The 18,436-nt window shown below is 38.1% G+C and overlaps 1 protein-coding gene across 2 annotated transcripts in view; it reads left to right on the plus strand.

Moving 5' to 3' along the window:
- LOC410009 (cadherin-related tumor suppressor) overlaps positions 1–18,436 on the plus strand; it is a 78,451-nt gene that overhangs the window by 38,514 nt on the left and 21,501 nt on the right. For both annotated transcript variants that reach the window (XM_026440870.1, XM_026440868.1), the window contains exon 2: positions 15,380–15,742. In XM_026440870.1, the coding sequence (XP_026296655.1) occupies positions 15,380–15,742 (363 nt within the window). The remainder of the gene's footprint in view (positions 1–15,379; positions 15,743–18,436) is intronic.

Below are 18,436 nucleotides of genomic sequence, written 5' to 3' on the forward strand. Positions count from 1 at the left end.
AAAAATTATCAAGTACGTACGCAGACTTATTGTCGTCAGAAGATGAAGGAAAAGGTAGACCGCGAAGAAACTCAAACGCGATTATTTACGACGCTTCACGGTTTCCTCGACACGTTTTTCGAGGTTTCGCGAGAACCAACGTGCCTCTGCGACGAGCAGACGGCAGCAGCACCGAGGGAAGAAAATCGACGAAAAGACGCGCAGACACCAAAGGGAGGAGGAGAGAGAGAGGAAAGATGTCGGTTGATAAAGGAAGGAGATGCAACGAGCCGAAAGAGGCGCGAGTCTTGAAATGCCTTTTCGAGTTCCTCGCCAAGTGGCCATCAGTTCGGAGCGCCGGTCATTCGAGCCAGCCTGAGTCAAACGAAATCACACGGATTTACATATTATGATTTACATCCTTGTCCTCTGCCTTCGCCTGCTCCTTCGCCTCTCGGCGTCCTCGTCTGCCTCGACCACGCGCTACGTGGCTCGTCCTCTCTTTTGTCTCTTCTTCCATCCCTCTCCTCCTCCCTCCCCGACTCGCCAACGTCCTCCTTTTCGTTCATCGCGCAGTTGGTGAAATTACGAATTCCCTTTTTATGGGAATCGTGACAAATAATCCCGATATTCGAGAAATTTGGAACAATCTTTTTCGGGGCAGGCTCGGGGAAGTAAGATGGCGACTTTATAGAAAAGGAGGCTTTAGCTTTAATCTGACGTAGAGGATCTCGAATACGAAGGTGTTCTGTTTTATAATTGGAATATTTATTTGTGTCGATGAAACCTAGTTAAAATTGTTATTGTTTAAAAGTAAAACTTGTGTATCATTTCGTCATTTATCGTTCTTCAGCATTAGCATTTGCATGATTTAAAAATAAATTATCGATATAGTATGAGTTTTGATATTCTTGATACTGAGAATAACTAAAAAATTAAAAAAAAATAAATATAAATAATAAATAGTATTTCTATGTATATATTTCTAAAATGACTTGGACAATTATAATTATTGAGAGGTCTTGAGATTTAAATTAAATAATAATAATAATAAATTCAAGTTATTATCTTGAACGATAGTTTTCCTAAAAATATTTTTTTTAATTGATGAATAACGTTATATCTATTGTTAATGACAAATTATTCGAATAAAATAATTAATCTAATTATAATTAAATATTATAAACAAATAATCACATTCTTTTATATAATATTAAAAATTAAAAAAAAATTTTGAATATAAATTGTAGAAAGAATATAGAAAGATATGACAAAATTATTTTCATATCAATATTATAAAGTAAATTTTATGATAAATAAATATTTTATATAATTTGACATATGTATAATTTTCTAAATATGTTGAATATTTGAATTTGTTTTAATTATAGTCTTAAGTAAGGCCATAATATAAATTTTAAAATTTAATTATTCACCACGTTGATCATTTATATATCTCTATAATATTTTTAATCTTTCCATTAGTTTCTTTCGTTACGATTTCCTCGATTTTTTTTTATTTTTTATTTTTCTTCTTTCAATTAAAATTTCAATCAATTTTAATTGAATCGTAAGGACAAACTTTTTCTCGTTTTTTTTTTTTTTATTTCATTAAGATAATAATGAAAATCGATAATAATGAAAAATTTTGGAAAAGTCTCGTGTAAACGTTCGTATAAAAGACGTGATCGGCTAGCCTTTTATCGCATCATTCGCTTCATGGTATTTTGATGGACGTTCGAGGGAAAAAATATATACGTAGTATATTCGGAGTTTTTTTTCCAATATAACATGTATACGTTTATCGCTTTTATCCATTGTTCTAACAATAAAATTAACAATAAAATTAAAGATATCTAGAAGAAATCACCGTAAAACCATAATTGGAAAAGATGGATTGGATATTTAAATTAATAATATAATAAATATTAATAATAATACATAAGTCAATCAATAGGTAGATTATAACCCTTTCCAACTTTTGTTTTCAAAGAGATATATCTTTACTAGCATATATACATATATGGTTATGGAAGAGGTATTAGTTGATGAATAATAAGTTTGAAGATTGCGTTAGTCAATCGTATACTTCGTAATGTAATAAATATGAATTATGTTATATAACAAATGTATTCAAGTTCAAAACTGCTGTTATCCGATTTTTATGGGCAAAAGATTATTTAGTAATTCTCGTTAAATTGATACAATCCTAAACAGTCCAATATTGACTGGCTTACACAACTTTTCACTTTTCCCATCAGATTTTTAATACTTTCTTTTCAAATATAATACGATACAATATTTTTTATATTCGTTCGTTATTAAGCAAAAAAATGTTATTACCAAAAGTATTAAAAAATTGTCGTTGTTGATCGATCCAGTATTCTCCATCGATGGATAATATTTAATAATTGATATAATATTATAATAACTACGAATAAATGTTATTATTCGATTATTTTAATAAGTAATTATTTAAAGTAAATTTATTCGAAATTTTAATTAGTTTCCTCATTGATGAGTTAATATCATAGATACATGGAAAAAATAAAAATCCAAGTCGTCAAACAATCATTAAATGTTGTAAAATGACTATGAGATCATTATCGATGAGTATGGACTTAAAAAAAATCGGACGCGTACTTTTTGCAAACGCAAATAAATTCGTAAATTAATTCCTCGTTATGATAAATAAATGACATGTATAAAATGTATCGAGTAAATGATAATAGTCGAATGTAATGTTTACGTTTAATGATATATTTTTCATTCGCTTTTATTTTTTTGTACAGAGATTTATATATTTTTTATATATTACTTATCGACTGACTTAGTACGTAGTGCTTAAGATTAGTACTTAAGACGAGTACTTAAAATATATAAATATTTTATCGCTTCATGAAACACACGAATGAGGAATGTTAATAACAATTTCATCTATTTCCTGCATTTCCTTCCTATTTGAAATTAAATACTTTTTGACTATAAACTTTAATGCATCTGCCAGTTTTAAAAAAAATATATACAATATTAAATTTAATTAATAAATTAACAATATTCCATCAATGTTTGAAATCATGTACTAAAATTTACAATTTATTTCTAGTTTCACTTTGAACGACAAAATAATAAATTCATCCATAGTGGCTAGTAGGATAATATTAAAAATTTGCCAACATTTTATGATACAAGAGTTTATAAATTTTTATTTATTTTTTTTTTTTCCCTATTGATCGAAATTTGTACGCTTCGAAGATGATTTATGCGCATTTTGTAACATTGTCGAGAAAGAAATTTCGAGAAGGAAATTTCTCCATAATACTATGGAATACTATTAACGAGATCGAACTCGTAATCGCAGTAAGCGAGGTATATATATATACACCTAATTATTCGGTTAACCAAGTATGGTATGGAAATGGTACTTATGAAAACGTAATGATAGACAACGCGACAACGATTTCGCGTTGCATCATCTTGAGAAAGTTGGCGGATTTCTTCGCCCAAATTGTTGGTAACCGATAGCAGGCATTAATCTGTGAAACACGCGCCGAGAGAGAGAGAGAGAGAGAGAGAGAGAGAGAGAGAGAGAGAGGTTCAGAATCGTGAACCCATTCAATAACAATCTTACCGAGGCATGCATAATTTCGAAAATCCTCCGTTCCTCGTTATTTCCTCGCTTCATGCCTCATCTACTGATGCGAAATACTCGTGACTCGTGATCCTACTAAGTTTAATATCTTTGAATCGAAGAGTAACGAAAGAACGAAGGTGAAAACTGACTTCGTACGTGTTCTATTCTAGTGCGCGTATTCGGTATATTCTAAATATAGCGCGTGTAAAGGGAAAGAAATTCCGGGATTATCATGCGTGCCGTATTGACGTAGAAAGAGCGAGAGATCGGGCATCGAGAGAAGTGGTTATATAGGCGTGTATATACGAGCGTTGCGCAATCGAAATGGAACGGTTGGCGATATAATATGCGCGATATCTTATATACGATACCCCGCGTGCCGAATTATCCACCGTATTTCCCGGAATTTCAATTAACCTTTTAGAACAATTTATGCCCGTTAACACGCGTATCGAATCGAGCGTGAACTTTTTTAACTCGTGGCCCATGAATATATTATATACGTGTCGTGAATTCGTTGGTTGTTTATGGTCAAGGTTTGCCTTTGCGAGATACGGAATGGCGATAATAATATAACGCCGTTCCGATAACCGTACAAGAGGCTGTATAAGAGACATTTGATCCCGATCAAATCGTATCGCGTAATCGGGCAACGATTTGCCAAATGCGAGCGAAGGGGATTCGATCGCGTTAACGGCCGTCGGTAACGCAGTTCGAAGAACGAACGGAATTATTGTCCCGATATTCTCGATCCGGAGAGAGATAAAGCGTGCGCGTGTGTGCGCATGCGCGCGCGTGTATTGCCGCGCCGCCGTGGAAAGATCTGTGAAACGGAATGAACGGTAAGAAAGTAAGAAAAATTGGATAAACTATAAATCGCGAGGCGAGGGAATGGATATCGGGTATAGGCCGAGTAAAGCTCGCGCAGGGAGGGTCGTGGCGGGACACGTGGCGGCGGGTCGCGGGCGCAAATATAAGGCTGGCTACCCACGTTATTGGAGACGCAGAAAATCGAGGAATGTGCATGTCGGTGCATTATCGCGCAGCCCACAGCCTCCGGCCGAATGCGAGAAACGTAGCGGCCGATATATATATATATGTATATATATATTTATATATACATATATATATATATACATATATATATATGTACATATATATATATACGCTATATGTATTACAAGGGCGTAGCCGCGAAACCGCTCTCGGCATCGACGACGACGACGACGACTACGACGACTACGACGATCGTCTCGCGGCGAGACTTATTAGACGACGAGAACAATACAGTCGCGGATCGTGTTTCAAAGTTTCACGCTCTCTCTTTCCCTTTGAAAATTCAAGGAGGCGAGAGGAACGCCTCGATTCGAAACGACGCTTGCCCCCCCTACACCAACACCGAAACCAATCGCGAACTTTACGATTTTACCTTAACCTTATGCGAAAAATGTTTCCATACGAAATGTAACGCAACGAGCCGATAAGGAGGGGGGAGAGGAGGGCGTATTCCTCGAGCGGAAAAAAACGCGATCGACGCTGCGTGCTCCAAAAACGGAGGGTGCTCGAAAAAAGATACGGCCGCCTAACGAAAAAGTGACAGCTCGCATACCGGGCATTTTTCCGATAACTACTACCCTACTCCCCTCTGGGGGGAGAGGAACGTGTTCTACGCGCCTGCACGTTCATATATACGCATATGTACCTACACTCGTGACTGTCGTGCAAGAGTTGTTCGACCGGCGCGTTCTTTTTACTCCCTTCCATCTCCCGCCCTCCCGCCTCGCTTCTTCTTTCTCCTCCCAATCTCTCTCTCTCGCACTCCCTCAGCGGAGGACAAGAGAGAGAGAGAGAGAGAGAGAGATCTCTTGAGTACGCGCGCGCGAGCGTGCCCCCGGTACGTGTGCGACAGAACGAGCCCGCAAGAAGAAAGAAAGGTGGAATGATAAAGGGATCTTGGAGGGAGGGAGGGAGGTATGCGGGAAGGGGAGGAGAGACAGAGAGACAGAGAGAGAAGAAATGACTAATGAAGGGAAGGGGGAGAGAAGAGGAAGGGAGGGGAATTTGAAATAAAGAAAAAGGAAAAGAGGGGGGGAAAAAAGAGGCTTGCAACCCTTTGTGCGGAATGGCACATTCTTTCTCTTTCGTTCGCACGTATATGTCATATACCGCGGTAAGTACACCTATACGCGACAAACTACGAAAAGAGAGACACGTACCAACGTGGCCATAAGCCACGTCCCCGTATAATTGACGCGACTTTCTCTCCGTGGAAGCACGGAGGACGAGAAGCCGAGATATCGACGAGCCCACCCGAGTCAAACAACCCGTGCGCTTCTCCTCGCAATCTCCTCCTCCTCCTTCCCCCTCCTTTCCTCCTCCTCCTCCTCCTCCTCCTCGCGATTTATCGTCGCTTTATTCCATCGGCGCATCGACCGATCCCGATGTCGATCATCGGGCTGACACGTCGGGCGACGGCCACGAAATCGGGGAAATTAAGCCAATCGAACGAAGCAGAGCTGCCATTCAGACCGGATTAAGAGGCAAATCGCGCGGAATCGTGCGGTTACTCGACGCGGTCGCGACGATTAAAATAAATCGACCAGGTTCCGCGGTTCTTTAGAAAAAATAGAAAAAAAAAAAAAGAAAAGAAAGTGTCATTGAGGAGAAACTCAGTTCCATATTCGAAACTTGGAATTGAATATCGAAAAATTACTTTTTTTAAAATTAGCGAGATAACGTAGCGTCGTTGTCCTCTGGTTATTCACCGGGGAGAGAAGTTTACAGAGTTTTAGGCGGTATTTCGTTCGAATTTTATGTATCGGCGAAAATGTTTTCGTTAAAAAATGGGCCCGTGCCGGTGCCGCATGGCCATAAGACGGCACGTAATGTCGGTGGCGTAACCGGTAGCATCGGCGGTCCTCTTTCAATTAATAACGTGATCATAGGTTGTTAGAGGTTCCTTCGCCAGACAATCTCCACCTCGTCATCTCTTTTCCCCTTATCTCTTTTTCTCTCAGTTATTTTACTTCCACGCACGTCACACCACTTACCTTGCGCCACCTTTTTTTCGCCATTCTCATCGCCGTTACTCCCTCCCTCCTCCCCTTTCATCTCACTCCCCTCGCTCTCATCATCCTTCTTTCTTTCATTCTTCCCTCCGTTACGCGGACGAGAGATCCCTTCCTTTTTCCCACTTTCTTCGCCTATTCTCCCTCTCTCTCTCCTTTTCTCTCCCCCAATCTCCAATCCGTCCGAATTCGGCGAGAAAAAGAAAGAGCATCGGTCCCTCGTGAATCCGCTAATTTGTTCTCGCCTCTCTCGATCTTTTAACTCGAATCGAAGAAGATGATCGCTTTATTTGTGCCGAGTATTTAATAACGAATAATAAACGTGAGAATCAAATCTGATAATTTTTTACTCGTCAATCCCCCCAATCTCGGGAGAGAAATTTTTATTTATCCTTGCTTCTTTTTTTTTGTTTCCTTTTATTTTCTACTCCTTTCGCTCTTTTTAACGTCTCGTGATCATCGTGACGCGCATTTATCGTTACGGGGCAACGATATTCATTACTCTTCGTTTGAGCGGTATTGTAATATAATTTTAACGAATTCTGCGAAGACACGAAATAAAAATAAGAATCGACCAAGGATTTTGAAAAGGATGATCCATCACGACGCTCTGACGGATCTCGCACAAAGAACACCTGCCTAACCGACGTTTCTCTTTTTCATCTTTCTCTCTCTCTCAGTCTGTCCTGAGAGATATCGAGATAGAGGGGGAAAGAAATAAGCATCGCTAAATTCGGATTTGTCGTGTACGTTTCTTGTATTCCTTTCTTCGAAGGAAAATATTCTTTGATTGTTATTCCAGAGATATATTTCTATCGTGAAAGTAACCTTACTTATTAGGATATACTTTTGAACATTTGGAACAAATAACAAATATGGATTTCATTTTTTCAATATTCTTTTTTATCCTTTGTATAGGGAAAATTATAAAAAGAATATAACTTTCTTATATACAGAGAAGTAATATCTTACCATTTTATATAAATAATTTTATAATTCAATATTAAGAAGAATTAACTTCTGAATAAATGTATATTATTTAGATGGGATAAGATAGTTTATACTTTATTTTAATAAATACAATGTTAACATGTGAACAAATCAATTCTATTTAACGCCATAAGAATCATGCCATCCAGTTTGAGCATTTATTTTTTTCTTTTTCCAAAGAAGAAACTGTTAATTATAATATGTATTGTATATAATATACATTTTGTGATTAAACTCTGATGATCCAGTTTGATATTTTGATATAACTCCATGATATTATGGGATATAATTATAAAATATACAAATTACAAAGCAAATCATTATGGTAAGATAACTTAATCTTATTCCCGCCATCTTATATATGGTTATGATGATCATTTTAGGTTATGAGGATATGCAGAGTGTTAATATATTCGTGGGCCACTTTCGGATGGTGGTAATTCTAGGGGCCAAAACAAACACAAAATGTCGATTAAGTTATTTATTTATTAAGTTATAAGTAATTGAACTTTCCTATTTCATCTAACGCGAAAAAAAGAAATTGCATCGAACTTCTAAAATGCTCGTAATTTAATAAATAAGATTCAATTATTATTTTTTATGTATCATATATTAATATTTATTTTGACAAAAATTGCTTTGGAATATGAACCTTCCAAAGATGTCCATCGAAATAAAATTGAAACATCGAATTCATTTTAAAACAATATTGGTCTATTCTATTTTACCATGCTAAATTATATTATCTTATACAAAGATGACATAATTGTATATTGGTATCTAAAAGAAAGAAAAAGATATTTGTCATCTTGCTTACCATATTTTAATCCTACTCTATATATACAGGCTGTTTTCCATTTAATACAAATATTTCGAAAGATTAAACTTAAATTTATGTTTAACGATTAATATTCTCAAAAAAACATTTTAAAAATATTTTAAAATTCGTTTCAGAAGAAGGACGTATAAAAATATTTTATAAAAAAATTTTTTATAACCATATAATTTTAAATGCATTTGAGCATTGGAATACAAGAAAAAATATTAATTTATATCGAAAAATTATTGATTATAGAGATGATCAAATTAAATGAAAAATTTGAGATTGATTGAGAAGAATTATCTATAATTGACATTAGTTTTAATAAAAAAGACAAATAGAAAAACAAGATGCATATATTTTCTTTATCGATCATCAGTTTCGATTAAAATATATGCATCAAACAATCCATTTTTTTAATTCTCTCGAGAGATATTTGAATGTATCCAATCGAAAATGAAACACCCTGTATAACTATTAGATCATTAGAAAAAAAAAGAGAAGAGACCATTGTGCGCGTATAACGGTATCTTAACAATCTACATTTTGCTAATTTACCTCGCAAAGGTATCATTTCGCAGCAATGATCGTATCAATAGATGCATTGAGCTCGCAATAAGTAAATACTTTATACCTGTACAGCTTACCTTTAACTTAAATCTAACGGTACTGTTCATAGTATCTCAGCTCAGTATATAGTTAAATACAATTCTCTAATAACAAACTTGCGTGAAAACGATTTTTCAAACAAATTTGTTTAGAAGATTATTAGATTACGATATCAATCGTAAGATGCCTAATGTGAGATAAAATAAAGAAAAAAAATCGAACAAAACGATATATTTTCTTTCGATTACGATCGAAGGAAAGATTTAACAAAAAGAAAGAAAAATTGGAAACAGGTGGAGGAGAAAAGGCAAACTGCCAATTCCCTCGTGGCCTTCGTGAAATATTTTCCGTGAAATATTCTTCTTGTAACGGACACTTAACCCGCAAGCTGCGGTCTGCGACATCTTGCATCAGGTCTCGGCTCGGTATAAATTCAATATCTTTTGCCTGTCTTCTTGGCCCATCGGGCGAAAGTCGACGATACGAAAGATGCCTCTCTTTCTCCTAGGGGAGTAACGGCGAGGTAGAGAAAAGTAAAGCGAGCCAGCCTGTTGCAGAAAGCTAGTGACCGCAGTAGAAACTTGGATGGCTTCTCTTTGCCATCGATGCTCGATACCTGCCTCGTTTTTTCTCTCTCTCTCTCTTGTTTTTCTATATTACTTTCGTTTTCTCTTTTTTTCTATCTATCCTTCCCTTTTATTCACCTTTCGGTTTTAATTGCATCCCTCGAGGAGAAAAAACATAGAGGATACAAAGAGAGATCATCCTTTTTTTCTCTATAATTTCCATGTTAATTTCTAATGATCTTTCGAATAATATTTTCATCGTTTTCATCTCTGCGTCAAAATGTGATTCGTGTGACCAGATGAAATATATAATAAAAGGAGGGAAAAAATTATCATTCCATTATTCATCGCAAAAAAAATTAAACTCTCAATTTTAATTTTCCTTTATTTCAAATTATATTAAATCTACTTCACATTTTTCATTCATCTATTTCATATTTTTTACTTAATATCTATCAAAATCAGTATTCTCTCCTGTTTATTATAATTTTTAATTCATAGAAAAATTAATTTTATTTATTATATAATGAACTTAATCTCTTGAGATAAAATTTAATTCAGATTACTTTTCATAATACATCAGTACGAATGGAGATTATATATTTTTGATACAATAATTCATCATTATCGATATTGAATTAATAATAGAAAAATTTGTAATATAAATATATTTGTATTTATTATGATAATTTGGATTCAAAGAATTAAATTTATCTTAAAAAATACGATACAATTTTCATAAAATTTTTAATATAATAAAGAATTATTTTTGTATATATCAAATTCAAATATATTGCTAATTGAATCTAATTGATATAAAAAAAAAACTCTTATCAATATCTCTCTACTTCATTTAATAAATTTGAATTTTTCCCCGATAAAATTCATCGATCGTGTACATAAATCGTGAGGAAACGTTGTAAACGCCAACCGTGGAAAAAAAAAAAAAACAATCAGATCATAAACTTATTAATGATCTTCTCTTATAATTAAAAGACTCGTATTTAATAATCGGTGAAAACGAGAAAGAAAGAACGGTTGAAATAATACTCGTGGAGAAGAGATGATATCCTAAAATTAGATGTATCTTGCGCGTAAAGAACAACTGGTTAGGGCTACTTGAATTTCCTAATTTAATACATTTACTATACGCTGACCTGTCCGCCCATAAATTAGTATGTTTATCACAGAGCGGAGAGTGTCGCGGGAGAATTTAACGTCACCACTCACGAGTTAATCGTACGGTAACTCGATATATCTTGAATCTTATATATGTATATACAGTTACGCAGGGGTTTCGCGTAGAATTCCTTTCATGATGTTCGCTCGCTCGCTCGCTCGCTCGCAGTATGCGAAAAGGCCGCGGTTGTGCCCGCGCGCGTACGCCGACCAACATATCACTCGTAATAAAGATACATACTTACAACGCGGACCAAGTGTGTAACTGGTTACACGCGGACGGTTACATAAGAGAAGCTGCCGCGATCTGGACCCGTCCGTGCATAAAGAATGCTCATTAATACGCGTTACGTTGTTGTCCGCCGATGATCGTTGTATTTTATTACGCTCGACCGCCCCAACACAACCTCGCCACGGTTTAATCTCATCCTCGGAAAATTACGGGCAAAAATTATTCTTACCGCGTGAAATATCGAACGAAGCAAGATCAAGGACAAGGTGGTTGATTCTTGATACTTGGAATTGCAAATTTTTTTTTTTTTTCAATTATTGAATTTATCATCGAATAGGTTTCTAATTAAGATCGAGATTTTAAGAATTGTTTATTATTACGAGCGAATTATTTCGACGATATTCCTTCGACTTCGATTATTTATGAAACGTCGCTGTTTAATTTATGTTTACTCGTCTCTTATGGCTCGGCCGGCGACGAGAAGAGTTCTTTCTTTTTTCGGATTATTTTTCCAGCATATTTCACGTGGCACCGCGTGCCCTACAAGGGGGCGCAAAGGTTTGCATTCGCCGCGACAGAAAGTTATAAATGATCGAAAGACAAGTTAACTCGGACGTAAGCGCGAGTATTCATCGGCAAGGCTGCTTTGACGTAGACATATCTACGGTGAAGTGAAGCCCGTTTACGGATGGACCGTTCGGTGTCGTGCCACTCGAGAGAAAACAAAGCTATTAGTCGTAAGAACCGTAGATATATATCTTATTGTCTCCAGCCGCTAGACGGAATTACAGTCTACCCTTTAACTTACCCGTACCCTATGGGAATCCATTCGAAGAATCGTTATTAACCCAACGGAGAAGTCTCATGGGTTGTGTGACTCGTATAGGGACATCGTTCGCTAAACAACCACGAACGCCATATGTATTTCTATACGACTGAAACACTCCGGCTGAACAACTCTTGTTCTTCTCTTTCTGCGGTTTCAACTTCTATCCTTTGGCGTAAAAGCTGTTACTACTTCGAAATTTGTTCGTGTAAAGCCTCGTCCACACCGGCCCCAAAGTTCGAGAATATGCGTGGAATTTACTGGGCAAAGAAAAGAGAAGTTGTCGAACAATTGTCGAGATGTAGCTTGTCGTTGGAGATATTGGAAAAAATGTTCATACGAATACTTTTACCGAGAATATTTGTAAACGTGAATTTCGAAATTTTATCATAAAAATATTAGGTTATTATACTTGGAAAAACGTCATTTATCCGCAAGAGATAATTTATTTTCTTACATACCAACGGAGGATAAAGTAGTTGTATTAAATATAAACTGTCTCGAAACTGTATTTCGTCCTCCATTCGAAAACTTATCCCTGCGCATGGAAAACGTTTATTTGCGGACACATATCTGCGAACAATTGTCTCTGGAATTGGAAGGCTTTTAGAAGATCGAAAAAAAAAAAAAAAAAAAAGAAAATGATACGCCTGGCTGTCCCGGCAAAAGCTAGCCGGTTAAGGAATTCGTCGTATATGTGTATACAAGAACCCAAATCTTGTTCGATAAAAATAGTAGAATGAACGCAAACGATCGAGCTAATGCACCTCCATTTACTAAATATCTCTATCTCGTCAGACACCGCCGAAAAAAGCATAGGGAAAGAGAGAGAGAGAGAGAGAGAGAGAGATGGCACAGGGGGAATTATTAATAGATATATATCTTATTGTCCCCGATGGGGATATATATATACAGAATTCCGTGGCTTTAAAGCCCACCTTCTCGTCCCCGTTCTCATCGTTTTCCTCCTGCCCGTTCGTCGTCCTCGTCGTTGTCGTCGTGGTCTATGGGGGCCCCCACGAAGATACGTTATTAATCGAGCGATGTCAGTGGTTCGACCCCTCATAGAGAACCCATAGGACCCCGTTCGATAAAAGGGACAACGAGGCAAAGGAGGTATACACATATATATATATATATATATATATATATATATATATACAGGAAAGAAGACCACGAAGCGTCGTTCGGTATTGGCTCGAAGGTGAGCAACAAGGACAGAGAGGGACTCGCGCGAGGAACGAAGGAGTCCTGAGAAAAGACAGAAGCGTGTGAGAGAAGAAAAAGGGAGAGTGAGAGAAAGAAAGGAAACGGAGAAGAAAGGAAGACCGTACCACGGCGACGACGACGACGACGACAACGAGGAGGAGGACGAAGAAGCGGAGGAAGCGGGGAGGAAGAAGAAGAAGAAGAAGAAGAAGAAGAAGAAGAAGAAGAAAGGAGAGGGGGCGTGGGGCATAGCAGGGTGAAGGGGGCAACAGAAGAATGGGACTCACTTCGTGCATGACCCAAAGAAACCCCCGCTGAGCGACTCGATCCGATCCGCTGATCCCCGACCGCGCTGACGCAGATACCATCTTTCCTTGCACTCCGAATGCTCTCTCCGGGCGTTTCTTACCGCCCATATACCTCGCCCCTCTCTCCTCCCGCGACCGGCCAGCAAAGAAGAGAGAATATTCTATCCGAGACAGCTATATGACCGCACTGATTTGTCTGCTTATTGTTGCCGTCCCCGTCCTCTTGTTCCCCGATCGTGACGATGACGCGACCGGCCATCCACATCCGATATCCCTTTCCGCAAAATTTCCCTCCTTCCCTCGATTTCGATTTCTTTCGTCACATTTCGATCCGTGAGAACAATGAAATATCACACGATTCGTCGAAAAATAAATTTCGATAATTGCCACTTTCTTTATATACACTATACTTCGTATAGTATAGAGAATTTCGAAGAACAAGAGGCTGGGATACGTTTTCAACCGTAGCTGTCGATAGGTAGGAAACGATAATTAACGACAGGATTTTTCTAGAGGCTTACCCGGTCGAGGAGAGTCTAGGCACATTCGATCCGGGATTTAGCATAAATTTAAGGTTTTCGTGTGTCTGCGTATTCGCATCGAACACGCGGAGGGGAATCGTTAGAGCGGGATAGTGGCGGACTTGACCAAGGAAATATCGGTGTTTTCGATCTTTGCCAATAACGAGGACGTCGATGTCCGTCGCGGCTTTGAATTTTAATGAAAAACGGACCGGGGCCCAGGAGTCGTAACGATTAATTGTATTCGTGTTCGAGCTACTTAAAGAAGGCAGCCAGAAGAAGAAGAGATCCGGTACTGGAAAATAATTAAAAAGTCAAATTTATTCATACGCGTGTCACGCTCGAAATCGGGCGAAATCGACCGTGATTGCGAGACTATTGTTTCGTCATTTCGAGATATCCGGGCTCCTAAACATTTTAGGCCAATAATCGATCAGGGCGCTCACTTTGTCAATGACGAATCGAACTTCGGCTAATTACTACCAACAAGATCGATCGTGTTCATTCCGGGGGATTACATAAGATCTCGAAGATCATATACGTGCTTCCATATTTAGTATTCCTCGGACAGTGTCCCGTCCGAGATTAGGCGTCAGTTATGAACGTTCGTGAGAGGAATTGCGAAAAAAAACGGCAAGATATCGGTCACTCGGAACTTTTCATTTCCACGATCGTTTCGATAAAGGAAAAATTTAGATTCGAGGAGGAGAAAGAAAAGAAAAAGAAAGAGGGAAAGGTATTTCGATATCCCCCCTTCTCACGGTATGCGCGACGCGACTCGAACTACGTCAAAAGTGTTTTCTATGTTGAATAATAAAGTCTCGTACGGTTAATAATACTGCGATAAATATTTCCACGATTCCACATCGAGAGTCGCTCGGTTTATCGATCGAATGAGATGTAGCCACCGGATTGGAGCGATGCTTTTCCAATAGTGCCACCAGTTGTTCGTTCGACCGCCGTTTCGATACACTGGCTTCTGGTAGTCACATAAACCTTGGCCGTTGACGTGACTGAGAATTTAATGAAATGAGACATGCACAAGTCGGTTCGAAAAACTAACTTTCTCACGATTCTTCGCATGCATACCGTGACTTCGTCGCAACAACGGCTCGTAGATTTATATTGATTGCACATAATTATATCCTGGCGACTGACAAAACTTCTACACACGACTCTCTCTCCCTCTCTCTCTCTCTTTATTTTTATTTATCAACACTTCCGAATCTAATCATCTTCTATCGATTAGAAACTCCTCTACTGATCGTAAATATCTTCTCAATTATCTCGATTAATTAACCTCACCGTTAAAACAGGGATGACAAGGCGAAGTTGCGAACGACTTCTTAACCCCCCCTATACAAAATCATACTCTATCCCTTGTACAGCGTGTAATTACGAACAATTCTTAGGATCGAACAAAAATTTTTAATTACAGGTTCGCGTGACGGTTCTAGACAAGAATGACGTGGCACCGACCTGGGGAACCGGCACCTGGAAATTCAAAATCTCCGAGGAGGCGCCACCCAACACCGTTGTCACGGTCCTGAAAGCGTTCGATCCGGATACCATCGGGACCTTGACTTACACCCTGGTACCGCATCATTGCCCAGGCCCCGCCGATCCGATGCCCAGCCAAGACGCGGCCCAAGGCGAAGCCCAATGCCAGTTCAGGCTTCACCCGACCACGGGACAACTGACACTCGCGGAGGCCCTTGACAGAGAGACCAGAGAGAAATATGTCCTGAAAGTTCGAGCCGATGATGGATTGCAACACACGGACATCGCGTTAACCATTCAGGTACCTTTCGTTTCCATATATCATCCTTTTGACTCGCCGTAATTTTTTATCCAAACATCGTACTTTATAATTAGGAAATCTTCTTCCTTCTTCTTCTTTTCTTTTCTTTTCTTTCAATGCAATTAATTCCATCGAGCGTGTCTTCGATGCGAAACTTTTAAAATTTATAAAACAGTATCTTCTTTCCAAAAGAAGGAAGATACATCGTGTATCGAGTCCCGTTGCAACTCGATTCCCCCAATAATTACACCGGGGGATGCTACTGTAACCTTGATCAATTGTGATCCCTGGATCCCGTTATTCCAGCATTACGTTCGATCATTATGGATCCCAACAATTGGCATCGCGCACAATTTTCAAACGGATCGAGTCTTTCGGCCTACAATCTTCGTTACGTTGGCCGAAACCGAAACGATAATTCGTGGGGGATAAAAAAGGAGGGCGGCCAGACATTTAACGAAGGTAGATGAAACAGTGTGCGGCAGGGGGAGGATAGCCAAGGATCCCTTCGGAGACAATCGCAAAAATTATCCTTATGACGTGCAATGGCTGGAATTCTTTTAAGGTTCTCGCTGCCCGCCGTCCGCTATTCTATCCGGGTCTCTTAAAGGCAAAAGGAATGCCAGTCCCGATCATAGCTCGGCTCTTTGGGGCTCCGTGAAAGAGGCCCGCTGCCGACAGTTGCGGAATCTGCCCCTTCTGGCCCCTTATATCCCTTCCATCCGACCTCGCAAGAGTTTCTCTCCTTCGACCTCCTCCTCCTCCTCCTTTCGTTCTCCTTCCTTCTCACCTCCTCCTCCTTCTTCTTCTTCTTCTTCTTCACTTTCTTCTTCCTCTCCTTCTTTCCAGTTGGTCATCGCGATCTCTACTCCGCTTTCGGCTCTCCCCTCGTCATCCACCGCGGCAACCGTCACTTTTTGCAAACGTCTCCGAACCCTCCTTAATCAAACCGTGCCCACCTCCGCTTGATTCTTTTATACCGCGCCACCGCGTGTCGATCCCTCTCCCGAAGTTGGAAACCTATTCACCGGGGCGCGCCCGGTCACTTTTCGCCCGGATGATCGAGATCATCCTCCATTCTATTTCTATATAGGATATATAGGATCGGCCGAGGACTATTCACGCGGTAAATTCCAATCGTTCCCTCCCGATATATCCTTCTTCCGAACTTGTTTCGCGGATGGACGAATCGGAGATCGGACTCTGACGATGACCATTTCTTTTTTTTTTATTCGTTAAAGTCAGGTTGCAAACAACTTGTTGAAGTTTCTCGTTGGTTTATCCGCTTGGTAACCGGCGGTGGTATTATTATTATTATTATTATTCGGCTCATTTCGAATTTCTCCCCCCCCCCCCCCTACCCCTTCTCGAGGCATTAAACCAACATTTCCCGGGTTTGATTACGTTGGCAACTCTCGATCGGATCGGGAGAGCCGAATAGAATTTATTCTGGAAAAACATTCTTCAAATTCCTGCCGTTCGAATCTCGTCTCGAGATTCATCGCCACCGTAAAAACAACAGGAAAGTTTTCCTCGTGCGAGGAGCGGCGCGGTGGTCGAAGGTGAAGCGGGCTCGCGACTGGTTGTCTCGAGCTTTGATTGAAATATGTTTATTCAGGGACGACGTTGAGCACAATCGAAAGAGAACAGGAAGCGTTAGCTCTGATTCTGAATTGTTTATCCTGACCCGTTACCTTTCTTCTTCTTCTACCCCTCGATCGAATATGGCCGGCAATTCTTCGAACGGGATGAATCAAGTATGATCAAGAATAACATCGATTATTCTTCCTATCTTTCCACTCCCCCTCCCCGTATAAAAATACAAAAGATATCCTTTGGGGGGGGGGGGAGGGGATTAAAAAATCGATATTATATTTGGTCTAATGTATCAGCATATCTCTTCGATTCGTTTCATTTTCTTTGCTTAATTTTTTTTCCGTGTATATTCGATAAATAAATAGTAATTTTTTAGAAAAATAAATTATTATAGAAGAGATGGCATAATTTTTTTTAAATAAAGCAAATTCGAATATGAAACATTGTTATTTTTAAATAACAATTTATGAAATTGTTTTTTAATTGTTTTGTTAATAGATTATCTATTAATAAAAAGATTTTATTAGTGTGCAAGCATAATAAGATAGATTTCAAATATAATTAAATAGAAATTATTATTTTGCAATGATGTAAATTACACTTTCTAAATCTATATATAATCTTAATTAGCACGATAGACAATGTAAATATCTCTAAAATTTTAATTATATTGCTATAAATCAAGTATTTCATATTTCTAAGTATAATTTCACTTTCTCTTATCATTTCATAATCAAAAAAAGCGAATATTTCAAATTTTCATATATTGAATGTTATTACTCTTATTACAATTTGTCTTTTCTTTTTCTTTAAAAATCGCAAAATAAATTAATTAATATATTAATTAGAAACTTTCTATTAAAAACATGAAATACTTATTGAACAAAAGAAAGATAATTATCAAAAATAATTGCTTGGACGAATTAATCATTCAAAAATTTCGAAATTTATTATGTGCCTCAAAAATTTGATTGTATTAGATATAAATTGCCGAGAAAAAGAATTCGATATAACTTTCTTAGATTTAGGACAAGAATAGATATTAGCGGACCGTGAATAATTCGATTTTAATGAAATTTAATTTTAATTGAAAAAAAT

This window comes from Apis mellifera, linkage group LG1 (genome assembly GCF_003254395.2).
Source record: "Apis mellifera strain DH4 linkage group LG1, Amel_HAv3.1, whole genome shotgun sequence".
Classification (NCBI taxonomy): Eukaryota; Metazoa; Arthropoda; class Insecta; order Hymenoptera; family Apidae; genus Apis; species Apis mellifera.